Source organism: Myxocyprinus asiaticus, chromosome 15 (genome assembly GCF_019703515.2).
Source record: "Myxocyprinus asiaticus isolate MX2 ecotype Aquarium Trade chromosome 15, UBuf_Myxa_2, whole genome shotgun sequence".
NCBI lineage: Eukaryota > Metazoa > Chordata > Actinopteri > Cypriniformes > Catostomidae > Myxocyprinus > Myxocyprinus asiaticus.
The window spans coordinates 2,233,496-2,248,965 of NC_059358.1; the positions used below are offsets into that span (position 1 = coordinate 2,233,496).

Here is a 15,470-nt window from a genome sequence, read left to right on the forward strand (position 1 = left end):
GGAATCGGTCTACACTGGATGCGCTGTGTTTCACAATGTAAATTCAAAAGATTCGGTTCACAAGAGTAATTTATTCAGGAATTGGTTTACCCTTGATGCACTGTATGTTTCGCTCTGTAGATTAAAAAAGAAACAGTTCATAAGATTAATTTGTTCGGGAATCGGACTACACTGGATGCGCTGTGTTTCACAATGTAGATTCAAAAGAACCAGCTCATAAGAGTCATTCGTTCGGGAATCGGACTACACTGGATGCGCTGTAGATTCAAAAGAATCGGCTCATAAGGGTCATTAGTTTGGGAATCAGACTACACTGATCACACTGTAGATTCAAAAAGAATCGGCTCATAAGAGTCGTTTGGGAATCGGTCTACGATGGATGCGCTGCGTGTTTCACAATATAGATTCAAAAGAATCGTCTCATAAGAATAATTCGTTCGGGAATCGGACTTCATTGGTCATGCTGTGTGTTTCACAATGTAGATTCAAAAGAATCGGCTCATAAGAGTCATTAGTTCGTGAATCAGTCTACACTGGTCGTACTGTGTGTTTCACAATGTAGATTCAGTTGCGGGGCAGTGCTGCCACTGATTAGCATGGTAGAAAAGAGTATTTTAATACGGTGTTCAGTCTGCATTGGTGGAAAAATGCACGTTCAAAAACGATTAACAGAACCGAAAGTCATGAAAATGATGCGGTTCCGGTATTCTTAAAACCGGTTCCAAATAAGAACCATTTCTCGCCTAATAAACATTCAAAGAAGAACAAAAAACAATGCTAGACAGTTTTATATACTCATATTAATTTATATTTTGGTTCCATGACATACAATAATTCTGCACATATAACTCTTTTAACACCAAATATACATAACATCACATACAGTATATATTGCATCTTTGTAACACCTTTTTTCCTCTCATTTTGTTTGTTTAAATGGACCACTGATGCGTTCTAAAGAATAAAAGTTAAAAACACAGTTGTCCACACAATAATAATCACTAACATCAGATGTAACTACTACAGTACTTCACAAAACAAGAGTGGAATGACTTAAAATGCATTGTTTAGTTCACTTGCACATATGATAACACAATAACATCCTTAAAAAAATGTAAACAAAATACTAGGGACAGCAGATATAGACACTCTCCGGCCTTCATTGATTTTGCATATGAATGAGCATGCATGAGGGGGTGACCAGAACTAGAGAAAGAGTGCAGCAATGTTCAATTTAATTTTAAGATTTATTCACAAAGACAGAACAATAGGAGGGTGGGCGATTGAGAATGGCTCTTCTATTTGAAGTCGAGCAGGCTGCAGTCGATTTTGTAATACACGTAGGGATAATACTCCTGCTGGCTAAGGTTCAAGCCAGGAATATCCATGGCAGATTGCTGAAACAGGAAAAACACAACGACAGCTTACTCCAGAAGTATTCATTTTCTCCTTAGGCATTTCAAAACATTCTTCCATAAAGAGTTTTAAAGTATTACACCAAACCAATGAGCTCTGAGATGAATTACAACATTACAAACTTTGGTTTAAAAAAGCCCAGAGCCAACCGGAGACTTACGTCGATAATGGCAGCTGCGCTGCTGTCCAGATGCTTGTAAAGATCGTATAGAACTTCCCTCAGTTTCTTCATATTCTTCTTGTTGGGCTGTAGCAGCATCGCTTGGAAGTTCACAGGCAATCCATATCTGTTTATTAACAATAAAACATTGTGTATTTAGCTAAAGAAAATCTCTTTCACATCCAATAATTAAGTGCAAACTATATCTGCAGGTACTAAGCATGACTCATCATACAATACTTTAAAGGGGTCATTAAATATATACATTTTTTTATTATACATTTTTTATTATTAATCTGAAGTGTAGAGGTCTGCTACCCGACCTGAGCCTGACCGGACCCGACAAAATGGGTTTGGCTCAGTTTTTATTTTTATTTATTTATTTATTTATTTATTTTAAGTATAAGGTCTGTAATCAATTATTATTATTATTATTATCTTTATTATTATAAATATTTTTACATGCATATTAAATATGACAATAGGCTACATTTAGTAAATATTTATTATATTATTTTTTCATTTTAACGTTACTTGTTTTGCGCACGCGCTCGCACTCAGACACGCAAACAGACGAATTAGGGGCTGTTCACACAAAACCTGTTTTTGTGTGCATCTGCACCGTTTTTAAATTGTTTTTCCCATGTAAACACACACTGGATGGATGCCTTTGATCGTTGCACCATGTCTCAGTGTTTTTTCAGCATCTCACACAGGACTGCAGCATTTTTTAGACATTGTGACAAGTTAAAAAGAACTGACTTTTTATAAACGCATCATGAGAAACCTGCGTTCTGTTTCATTTGTTGTGCTGCATCTAGTTTTTTTTAGCGCAGGCGTCAAAGATTCGACATTTTACTGTCATAAAATCACTTACTAACAACATCTGTGGAAAGTTAGAGCCAACATATACAATTCAACTTCGTTGCCATGACAACGAAACATCGTACACCCTAAACCACATTAATAATGATGATGATTTGATCTATTTTACAGCTCAAATAATACACAAGTTTTAACAGTAGAATTAATGTAAGTGCTTTTATAGCATTATAAGCTTCACATTTCTGCATTTAAACCCTCCAAAAATGGATCCCATTGACTTCTATTGTAAGTGCCTCACTGGAACCTTCATTTTAAGAAACAAAATAGGTGTTGTGTGTGTTGCTACCTTAACACAGACTCCACAAAGACCCTCAGAGCTTTAATGTGGATCCAAGCAATGAACGCCTCGCTGAAGTTCACTTTAAGCCATCGGACAAGTGGCCCCTGCAGAAAACCTGCATTTAATTACAAATACCCAACATTGATGTAGTCACATGCTACAATCCAGTCGAGCAGATACATACAAACTGCTTTTTCTTGTCAGTAGAGAGTCGTGTCATCTCCTCCTTATCTGCTTTCATTTCCTCCTCATTGTACTGAAAGTCTCTCACTGTGAACCTGTGAGGTGGACACAGAGTGGACTATGATGTGAAATCCAATACTGGATCTTCTCCCAAACGTCTAAGACACACAAATCAAAGGTGTGATCTATGACATCACAGTGGAGTTGTTTACTTGTTCTCTCTGGCCTTGTGTCTGAAGTCATCGATGGCCTTTCTGAAGAGTGTGACGGAAAACAGACCGCTGTCCTGATCCTCAAACAGCAGACTGATGGGAGAAAGAGGTGTGTGGTTAGAAGCTAGCAACATGTCAGAATCACATTTGACCACAAAATCAATAGAATTACATAAGATAAGAAAATGAAGCCTATTTTAGGACCATTAAGATTTTTGTGCACTGTGATACTGTCATGGCATCTAAATCACATTTCTGTAATGCAAAAAAATGTATTTACTTTTTAGTCAAATATTAATAAGGTTTCAAGCATGAAGGGCTGAATTGTCAGGATTTTTATTATTAATATTTTTCTCGGCTAAAACTGATCGTGCAGGCCAAACTGTAAGGTCTAGGGACTTGTAACTTTGGGGAATGGTAGTACTGTGACTGGCTAAAAATGTGCATGGACTCACCCCGATTGGACAATGAGGGGCACTATTACAAAGGCAAATGCATTTTGTGCCACAACTCCTGAACCGTATGTCCTTATATCAACGGAATCCTTGGCTCAAGACGAACAAAGCATATACTCTGATTTCATTTCCGTCATGATATTTTTCCCGCCATGTTGGATTTTTTGCAAAACCTACTTATTCAGATTAGTCCTAGGCCGTTCACTCAATCGGAGCCAAACCAGTGCAGAACTATTCTCTAGAGTCTAAATATCAATAATGATCAAAAAAAGTTTGAACTTTTGATTCATTGTAGCAACGGTACGCCAAAACGTACCAAGTGGGCGTGGCCTCTTTTACATAAACGGTTATATAACGGCGACATAAACGGTTCTTTTCTTCCCAATTTGGAATGCCCAATTCCCAATGTGCTCTAAGTCCTTGTGGTGGCGTAGTGACTTGCCTCAATCCGGGTGGCGGAGGACGAATCTCAGTTGCCTCCGCATTTGAGACCGCAATCTGTGCATCTTATCACGTGGCTTGTTGAACGCATTACCTTGGAGACAGAGCACGTGTGAAGGCTTCACACTATTCTCCGCGGCATCCACGCACAACTCACCACACGCTCCACCGAGAGCGAGAATCACATTATTGTGACCACGAGGAGGTTACCCCATGTGACTCTACCCTCCCTAGCAACCGGGCCAATTTGGTTGCTTAGGAGACCTGGCTGGAGTCACTCGGCACACCCTGGATTTGAACTCCAGGGGTGGTAGTCAGCGTCAATACTCGCTGAGCTACCCAGACCCAGCGGTTATAACTCTTGAAAGGAACGGAAATTTGGGACACTTATGTACGGGGTCAATCTGAGGACACATGAAAAAAATTGCATGCCTCGGCCACTTGGTGGCACTATAACAATTACAAACATAAAAATAGCTCTAACTTTGGAACCATTGGTCTGATCCACTTGACATTTTGCAAGCAGTGTCTTTGTCCAAGGTCCCATCAAGATCTGTAAGATAGTCGCATATCTTGAAAAACAAGGCCGCCATCGACCAATCAACTTTCAGAAGCTATTAGACATGGTTAAGTAGGCCGATCAGAACAAAACATGGTGGCCTATTTGTCTCTTGGCCCAAGAGGTCTGTGCAAAATATGTAAAAAAAAAATGTGCACTGAGAGGCGCTATTGTGTTTACATCTGTGTAAATGGTTGTATATACCGTGGTGTTTCACACAGACACATGTTATTCATATCACATGATAGATCTCTTCATTCAAGGACCATTGGTGTCAATCAAATCGTTCGTTAAATATTTTAGATTATTTTAAAAAAACTACTTTTGCAAACTAGTCCTAGATTTTTTTCATTCGACACCTATAGAGGAGGAATCTGTGGAAAGTCTAGATTAATAATTGTCCAAAAAAAAAATGTGTTATTTGGCATGGCTATAACAGGGTAATGTAAAATATGGGCATGGCCTAGCTGACCTAAAAGCCTATAACTCCAAATCGACAAATCCGATTTCCATCAGATTTTGTACACGCATGCCACATGTGATTCTGAAAAAGCGTGCAAAATTTTGTGGAGATCAGACAATAGATGGCGCTGTAACGGTCAAACGGTTAAAAAGGCCATGTCTCAATGGTCCTCAATCTGATGGTTCTGAATACAAAACACCAACATCTGGATGCACACCAGTAATGAGAATACGACGAAAATGTGCTTAATTGTCATTAAAACAGTCACAAAGTTAAAACTCATAATGCTCCTAAAAATATGCTTTATTTCTTTATGATTTGGGGGTGAAATGTGACTGTTCAGGATGTTTTCATGAGATTTACGCCGCGTGTCTTTCAGATTTCACAAAGCTCATCGCAGCTATACTTTCAGTGGAGAATTTTGATGTCCATTTGTTCTCCTGCCTTTGTTAATTGGATTCCTTAGCAAACAGCGTGCCACTAATTTGTCTAGCAACATCCTGTACAACCAGACGCCGATCAGAGACCTTGAATATCAGCTGTTTACGCCTTTTAGTCAAATCAAATCCAATTCCAAACAACCTTTTGCAAGTCAGGTTTCCCAAAATGCCTTCATTCAAAGAGATTATCTTCACTCTAAAAATCAAAAAACTAAAATGGACTGATTTGAAATGCTCTACATAGGCAGAAACTTCATGTGTCCTTGCAACGCGCTTGATTTGAGTTTGACGTTGGCATGTTTCTAATCTAATGACGTGATAGTCTATAAAATATAGTGGTACATAGCACACAAATATGGGGTAAAACAGACTGGACTATCTGTATCTATATTTCTCAGTTCCAAATGATTTTATTAATAATCTCTCTTGCTTCGACTGATTTTTCTCCACAAAAGACACATGCAATGCTGCCAAAGAATTTGGCCAAAAGACGGTATCTTAGAAGGCAGCATAGCATGTTGCGAGTCTCTTACTTAGTGGATCGTGGCACCACCATTTCAGCGAGAGTTTCGTAAGTGCGCTGCCAGTCGGCGTAATTCGTCCTGTAGGGTTAGAAAACATACCGTCAAGAAAATTCAACAAGACAATCTAAAGTGTGTTCACAGCACTTCGTTTTATGTTGGAATGTGTCACTTACTTTGGTACCACCACCAGCATAGTAATGAGATACTCAGAATCCAGCACAAAGTCATCTTTCTTGACAATATCAGCCAGACTCCTGGTGAGCAGACTCCCTCTGATGAGACAACGTTGGTGTTAACACACAAATTCAACATGTAAATAACTGCAGTCCCTTTTTTTGGCTGATGCCCGCAATTTTCACACCCAAATTTAAAAGCTCACCTTAAACACAAACAGTGGACTAATTGCATAAAATTGGTCTTTTTTTCCCAAAGTTTGCGAGCATGCAATTCTTGTTCTGTCTGCTCTATCTCCCTGCAAACGTCTTATTTTATTCCACTATATGACAGCAATTACTAGGAAAAATAATCTTTCCTCTATCACCTTCCCTCACAATATACAGATCTGAAATGTAGGGGGAGCACCAACGCAGCTGAGTACTCACACATGCGCGTGTCCATAGACATCACAAGTGTATTTACAGCGCATAGACCTTCCTCACCGTTTCATCGAATATCTCGGCTTCGGAGTTGTCTAGAAGCTCAATCTTGGTGTCGTTGGAAAGCTGAGATAACATTTCTTCAGAAAATATTTTGCAGATGATTTGTTTACCATGCATTTTATACTGGACTGCACATTTTGTTCTGAACTTCTGAGACATAACATTGGATTATTTACCCAAACAAGCACACAGACAAGTACACAATGACTCATTTATTAAGGTAAGAGTTGAGATAGAGTTTATGGCTATTTGGGGCTTTCAGGAGCAGTAGAAAGGGCAGACATGAGACGTTGGGATCATATTTCACTTCGTGTTTTATTTTTATTTTTATTTATTTATTTTTTTCCTTTTTCTCCCAATTTGGAAAGTCCTCGTGGTCACGTAGTGATTTGCCTCAGTCCGGGTGGCGGAGGATGAATTCCAGTTGCCTCCGCGTCTGAGATCGTCAACCCGCGCATCTTATCACGTGGCTCGTTGAGTGGTTGCCATGGAGACATAGCATGTGTGGAAGCTTCACGCCATCCACTGCGGCATCCACGCTCAACTCACCACGCGCCCCACCGAGAACGAACCACATTATAGCGATCACGAGCAGGTTACCCCATGTGACTCTACCCTCCCTAGCAACCAGGCCAATTTGGTTGCTTGGGAGACCTGGCTGGAGACACTCAGCACGCCCTGGGATTCGAACTAGCGAACTAGTGAACTCCAGGGGTGGTAGCCAGCGTATTTTACCACTGAGCTACCCAGGCCCCCCGTGTTTCATTTTAATAAAGATTCAAACTGTGGTGCTATGACAACAAAAGCTGTTGAGAGCTTTCATTTGATATATGACATGCCTATTTATGTGCTATATGAAACACTTTCTCATTCATATTTATATTTCTACATCATTACCAGAAGCTGGAGCTCATTTGCGACATGAAGGCTTTTAGGTAATTTTGTTATTATATGTAACATAAATGCAAAAGTGATGGAGTTCTGTGAAAAGTTCAGATTCTAAGCTTTCAAACGGTACCACATATGCCTGACTTGTGGATACGGGGACATTAATTTTGTAATCCTAAACTTATTACACGCTCCTGGCCGTGCCCATGGAAACTAAAAAAGTGTCACTATTTTTGAAGCATTTCCACACACATCTTTTGCATACACTGACAGTTCATAGTGACCACATCTCTGCTAAAAAGACAAAATAGCACCATAAAAGTGGTCCATATGACTCCTGCACCATATTCTAAGTCTTCTGAAGTCATACGCTAACTTCATGTGAGGAACAGACAGAAATTTAAACTGTTATTCACTGATGTTATGCAGTGCGTAACCTAACACCTTTTACCTTATTTTTATTATTCTCAGGTTAGGTAAAGTAAGTCAAATCTGGCCTCAGAGATAGCAGCATCTGAAGTACTTATCAGTGCATCTGTCTTTTACTTGCATTTTCTCCATATTACATTCTTGCTGCAGCTTTAAAATATAATTCTCTTGCACTTTCGAACTGGCACATAAGTTATTTGGTTACTACACACACACACACACCCCAACAAGAACCCAACAGTGTCAAGATGTCAAACATGTCATTTATTTAATTTAAACCCAAACATGAATGAGCTTTCAGAGATTTTAGGATTTTCAGTGAATAACAACTAAAATTTCAGTCTGTTCCTCACACAAAGCTATCGTATGACTTCAGATGACTTGAAATATAGCACGTAAATCATATGAACAACTGTTATGATACTTTAAAGGTAATTTCTAGAGCTTGAACTGTTGGACTGCTGTTTTTAATGCAAAATATTCATCAAAATGTGTTCCACAACAAAATAACAGCATTAAAAATGACTGAAATAAAATTTTGCATGAACCAATTCTTTAAATCTGGAAGTTTTGCGCTTCTACCTACATGCATCAGCCTTACAACTGTACTAATGTACGAATACAAAGCATCAAAACATTCAATTAATATCAACAACATCCTAGCAAACAAAGGTAACCGAATGCACGGTAAAGTAAAACCCAAATATGTTATCACATAAAAGCCCGCAAAATAAAAGTTACTTACGCATTCTTCCTCTCCAGATTTTGCAAGTTTCCCTTCAGGTTGTTGTAAGCTGATGCTCGAGCCTTCAGGTCATTATCAATCTGTGATACTTGCTGTTGACCAGCAGAGGTAGACAACAGGACACACAGTTTTATAGACGTCACTAAAAACCAGAAGCCCCAATAACCCGATCAGAAACAGCTTATCAACAGAAGAATTCTGCTGTTAATTAGAGCTGGGTGAGATATGGATATACATGATGTATTCATAATGATTTTGCTTATTATATAATAAAATTAAGCAACATTGTGAATATTGCATTGGTTTTACCACGCTTTTATTCGGCCGTTAAGTTTCCTAAAGAGTGCGTCATTACAAAGGTTGAGATCTATAGTGAATATCATCAAATGGGCCCTTGTTTCATCCTAATTTTAGTTCGTAACTGAGCTTTCACTAACTGACCAATCTATCCAGTCAGACAAGCAATTGCTCGTCTCATCCAGCGACAGTAACTAAGAAGGGCGGAACTTAACGAAGGGTCGATTGCAGATTATAGTTGTGTAATTCACATAGAAATGATGACTAGATCAGATGACTTGCCTTTGATATGATCTCAGAAATGTTCTTCAATGATTGTTTGATGGGGTATTTGGCCATATCCCACTGGAACCGTGTGACGTAGGTGACCAGATCAACTGAAACGCAGTAAAAATAAAGGTTACCAAAACCAGCAACAGTGTACCATCTCGTGTCCTGTCGTAGATGCCAGTGATTCTGTATCTGGTACCTCCATTAGCGAGCAAGTTCTCCTGGACTTTGTCTCTGCTGTCCTCCAACACATCTGCCATGTACTGAGCAACCTTCTTCACCACACTGTGAAGAGCATCAAAGACATCACACTGTACTGAGACAACCCTCTGAAAACTGGCAAAGACTATCCAAGACAAGAAATTCATCCAAACATCAAACACGACGTCCAAGAAACCTAGCTGCATCTAAGACGTGATATGATTTTTAAGACACTTAAAGGAACAGTTAACCCAAAAGTTTTTGTAGCTCGACGGTGTAAATCATCATCAACTTTCCATGTATGGAAAAAGAGAAGCAAATACTGAAGAAAATACTGGGTTGAAATGACATGAAGGTGAATAAATGACGACTAAAGGCCTCTATATACTTCCTACAAAATCTGTCCAAAAAGAAAGTGTTTTTGCGTTTGTTTCGGTGGTTCAAAACAGCCCGCTGGGGCGAACTTTTAGGAACAATTCTTATCGGCTGCTCAACATCTTCTTATACGCCATCGGTATGTGTGACCTGGAGCTCCACCTACCTTGAGGCCGATGGCTAATTTTGTTTACATTGTTCAGCGAGTCAAAATCAGTCAACACGAACACATCAGCGTGTAGATTTATTAGCGAGCTGATGCAAATGTACCTACTACATCTGTACAATCGTTCGCTTAAAGACATTTTCCATTTTAAGTCTACTAAAGGAATCAAATCTTCTCAAATACTCTCAAGTGCCCATTCACTCATGTGCCATCTGCAGCAATAGCCATTCACACATCTGTCTAAAGTAAGATATGCCTCTATCATCATTGGAAACAGTATACCGTTGCTCGGCTGTTTAGAACTTGTTTTTACCCCTGAACGGAGAAGAACTTCTATGGAAGTATATCGAGGCCTGAACTGCAATAAACATATTTAATTAACACGTTAGCTTTGGCAGCCCAAGAATGAATGTAAAAACCTTCTGTTAGGATAAGTATCATGCAGCACGCTTTTGCACATTCTAATTAAAGCTCCAGATTCAACAGAGCTGAAACCGAGTGACTGCAGGAACATGTTTGACTTTGGAGTAAAAACAGACATCCACAGATGAGGCATAAGATTTATACATGATTGTAGAAAGATGCTAGTGCGTCACCAAACTGCTAATAACTCATTTTAAGTGGAGGCGATGTAACATCACCTCTATATGCGATTCCACATAAGAGTAAAGAGACACAGTTAAGCATTGACAGAATTATCACCATTAATCAAATAATGTGCATGATTCATCTAGGCTGTTTGATTCATTTATTAATAACCCAGGCATCACTATTTGTGTTACAGGCATGAATGATTCCTCAAAAAATGCAGCTTGTTGAGGAGAGGTGTGCTGTTACTTTTCTAAGCGATCTATTTCCCCTGCCGGATGATAAAATGGCCCGACTGACAGGCAGAAGTGTGTGGGTGCTCTGAGAGCGCTCGCATAGTTGCTGTAATGTGCGAGTATAAATGGTAAAATACACTTCGTAATTCTGGAACAATGCCCGTCTTGGTAGTGCTGGGTAGATTACTTCATTTTTGCAATCCGTGATTACAAACTACATGACTAAAATTGCAATCAGTAACGTAATTTCTTGGATTATATTTTTAGGTAATCTAATCTGATTATTTTTGGATTACTTTTGAGAGTACCTCCGACCTAACTCTTGTTTATATGTTGCCTAATATGCATACGTAACATATAATGTTGCTTAAATGCATACATAAGAAAATCAGAGAATAGATATAATTTTTGTGCATTTTACTCATTTTTATTTATTTATTTTTTTCCCCCCAAAAGATCAAATGAAATCAGCCAAGACCTCAGAAACAGATTTGTGGACCTTCACAAGTCTGGCTCATCCTTGGGAGCAATTTCCAAATGCCTGAAGGTACCACGTTCATCTGTACAAACAATAGTCTCTCTCTCTCTCTCTCTCTCTCTCTCTCTCTCGTTTATTTATTTATTTTATTAGTATATCAATCCACTTTTTAATCACACAGTAATTTTTGGAACCCAATTTGTTTTTATTGTAATTTCTAATAATAATAATAGCAATTTTACAGGGCTTTTATTTTGAAAGTCCGGTGCTGAGCACTCCATGAAGTCTGTGTTTGAGTGTTTGTTCATAGGCTAATTCACAGTAGTGTAATACGCTTCTCATTCAGCGTCTGGTAAAATGCTTGTTCAATGCATGTTATAGGTGGACCGAACTATTGATCATCTATATCTGAGATGGAGTTTGTTTGGAGTGACCACATATTGCACTGAGCAGCGCATCACGAGCCTCTGCGTGTGTTTATGTGTGTGTGTTGGCAGAGCGGCGTTCGTTCAGTAAAGCATGGTGCCAGAGACCACTTAGCTGTGCATGCTGACTGTATATTTATTATTAAACACAGACTTTTGCAATTCACAAAGCTTTTGGATGACTGTAAGAGCCTGATTAAAATGCATGAGTTATATGGACTACTTTAATGGTGATTTATGTCATTATTTGAGCTTGACAGTAACGTCAATGACCAACTTGCAGTATCGGATTTGGATCGGGCTTGTCGGACTGTCAGTATCGGACCCGATACCGATCCAGGTATCATATCGGTGCCATTCCTAATCAATACCCAGCCCTAACAACTACAAAGCAATACCCTGGTAACTAGTCATAACACTCTAGCATCGTGGTGGCAAGTTTTGCATTAAAATGAGAAAATCTAGCTTGGAATTAGGGTGTTTGTTTTTTCTGGTGGGTTTTTATGCATTTAGAGACAGCTGAGTGTATTAAAACGATCACAACTTTACCTCTCAACAAAAGAGTCCAGTTTGGCGAGCTCATCGGAGAGTCCCACTAACACATCTAGTGTTCCAACCTGCAGCGTGTAGGGAACAGAAAAAGAGACATTTTGACCATCGTGAGTATAATGAAGCAATACAAACGCAGCCAGACTGTGTTTGATCAGCATCAGTCAGTACAGACATCAGGGGCTGCCGCTGCTTTAGTGTGGCGCCGCCGCCTCTGTTCTCAACCAGCCGGGTGGAAAGCGGCCGGTCCAGATGACACAGGGCAGCGAGGTCATATGACCCCGAGTGACTGGGACAGAACTGGGTCACAGAAAGTGAAGATTCACCGTGAACAGAAATTCTTCTTGAGATAGGGGAGCATAGTCGGGTGGTGTCATAAATTTGCCTTCATAGATGAAGTTACTGTTTACAAACAAATGCAACGCTCCGCCACTTATGGGAAAAGAGCTCCGTTTAATGAGCACTTCACACAAACAGAGCAGGAACTGCCCAAAACATTTTACTGAGGGGTTGAAACACCCCATTTCTAAAAGATTATTGGAGATTTGGGCTTCTTTAGGTCCACTGATCCAGGATCAGTGGATCAGGACAAACTCATAAATCATTATATATATATTCTTTTTTTCTCCCCAATTTGGAATGCCCAATTCCCAATGTGCTCCAAGTCCTCGTGGTGGCGTAGTGACTCGCCTCAATCTGGGTGGCGGAGGACGAATCTCAGTTGCTTCCGCGTCTGAGACCGTCAATCCGCGCATCTTATCATGTGGCTTGTTGAGCGCGTGACCATGGAGACGTAGCGCGTGTGGAGGCTTCACGCTATTCTCTGAAGCATCCACGCACAACTCCCCACGCACCCCACCGAGAGCGACAACCACATTATAGCGACCACGAGGACGTTAACCATGTGACTCTACCCTCCCTAGCAACCGGGCCAATTTGGTTGCTTAGGAGACCTGGCTGGAGTCACTCAGCACACCCTGGTTTCGAACTCGCGACTCCAGGAGTGATAGTCAGCGTCTTTACACCGCTGAGCTACGCAGGCCCCATAAATCATGAAATTTCACGGATCACCGTCATTGTTGTCACGTCTGCTCTGTTAGCCCCGACTGACCCCCAGCTGCTGCTGGTGGCTTTTGATCTATAATCTAAATTCTGGTTGGTCCAGCTAATGTGCTTGTGTGTAGACCGATTAGACGAAGCACTGACTACCAGTAAGACGATTGGCTCTTTTAACCGGAAGATGGGACTTCCTTTCCCAAAGTCGCCATATTGAGCAATACGATTTCTCCTCTCATTTTTCTCCACGTGGTCCATCTCTGAGTGAGCTGAGAGACTATAAAAAGAGAAAGAGGAAGAGAATGTGACCTTGAGATCAGGAATGTTGAACTTGTTGTTGGTGGAGAGGTTGTTGGTGCGAGTGGTAGCTGTCATTAGTTTGTCCCATGTCTGCTGGCAGGTCTTCTCTCCTGGAGCAGAAATCAACCAGAACTCCGTCATGGCTGCTGGAGAGCGGGAATGTAGCGTCTAAAGACAGAAAGAGATTGACAGGCACTAAAATATTAATCGAAATATATATATAACAAATATATCATGGTACACAAACATGTTAAGGCTGTCTTGATACTGAATCCTTAAATTCAAAACTAACCTATAACTGGTTAACTGACATGCAGTGTGGCATGCTATCTTCAATGTAAAACTATAATAACATTGTGCGACCCAACGTCCTCATGTGTGGACTTTCATTTAAACTGACTGATCTCAGTTCAGGACACTCTGGGCTGTCATAAAAGGGTTTCGACTGACAGAGTCATGTGACAAAACAAAATGACACCAATCTCAGTGAAATTTGTCTTTGGGAGAAATGCCAACAAACATCTGGTAAGAAACCTCAGGTAACACTTTATTTTAAAGTGTCCTTGTTACACATATTTACATGCATTTACTATAGTAATGACAGTCAATTATGTATAATTGCAAGCAACCAACCCCTTACCTACTATTTACACTTCCCCTTTGACATTAACATAAATTTAAAGCTCAAATTGGAGTCCATCTCCAAGTTATTTGTCAACTAACAGAAAGAAAAGTGGTTTTAATTGCAGAACACAGCAGGTCAATGTGCATTAGGCTAGATTTGTATCAAATGAAGAGCGAAATCCTTCATAATTCATTAAGTCTTGGGCAGTTTATTTTGATTTGGTCATTTCCTCAAAATGTGACACTTGACAGTCACGAGTTTAAAGCAGAGGCACATCAGTCTGTCAGTCTGATCTGAACTAATCTGAATATCAAAATCAAATTATCAGTAAACAAAGTCACTTATAAATCAAGTCTGCCGCCAAAAAAAAAAAAAAAAAAACATAAACACACAGTATTTGATACACATTAACCAGACAAATACAACCATATCAACACTATAGCATATTTGAAATGATCCATATCAAATGACAATCTGAAAATACATAATTAATTAACAATAAAGCGCACTAATACAATAAAAACACCGCAGCTCTCCTAATCCACACAAGCAAACACAGTTAAAGCTGCAGAGGTTACAGCACGATCACACAAACTGACATTTAAAATAATGTTTCTCCAGCGGATCTTACCTGATATCAGTGTAAACGAGATGACGAGACGATTATTTGGTAGTTTCAAGTAAATAATTTCTAAAGGATGTATGATGTGATATTCATAATGTCACTTGAGTGTTTCCAAAGGCTTCACACTCACGGTCAGCTGATCGACTGCTGTGATCTGCGCATGCGGAGCTAAAAGAGAGCGACCCCAAGAGGCCTGGAGGTGTAATTACAGGTAGTCCTTCCTTAGTGTCATTTGTTTAAAATCAAATAAAATAAAATCACTTTTATTGTCACACAGCTATAAGTGCAATAGTGTGTGAAATTCTTGGGTGCAGTTCCGATCAACATAGCAGTCGTGACAGTGATGAGACATATACCAATTTACAATAACATCAAATTAACACAACACAATTTAAAGTCTAATATACACATAATTACACACAACAATATACAAATAATAACATACACTGTACAGTATACAATACACACAATATAGATACAAATTATTCAATAAAAATACATTTAAAAAAAAGTATATATAGTAGTATATATAGAATGTAC

At 39.5% G+C, this 15,470-nt stretch overlaps 1 protein-coding gene across 1 annotated transcript; it reads right to left on the reverse strand.

The window, feature by feature from the left end:
- Window positions 1-785: 785 nt before the first annotated feature.
- Window positions 786-15,083, reverse strand: atp6v1c1a (ATPase H+ transporting V1 subunit C1a). Its single transcript, XM_051719391.1, has 13 exons — window positions 14,937-15,083; window positions 13,690-13,848; window positions 12,325-12,392; window positions 9,506-9,591; window positions 9,319-9,413; window positions 8,740-8,831; window positions 6,192-6,290; window positions 6,028-6,096; window positions 3,137-3,229; window positions 2,926-3,019; window positions 2,748-2,845; window positions 1,577-1,703; window positions 786-1,397 (listed from the first exon to the last, which is right to left on the reverse strand). Exons 2-13 carry the CDS (start codon window positions 13,819-13,821, stop codon window positions 1,299-1,301), a joined length of 1,152 nt encoding a protein of 383 aa, XP_051575351.1. The 5' UTR covers window positions 13,822-13,848; window positions 14,937-15,083; the 3' UTR covers window positions 786-1,298.
- Window positions 15,084-15,470: the final 387 nt, after the last annotated feature.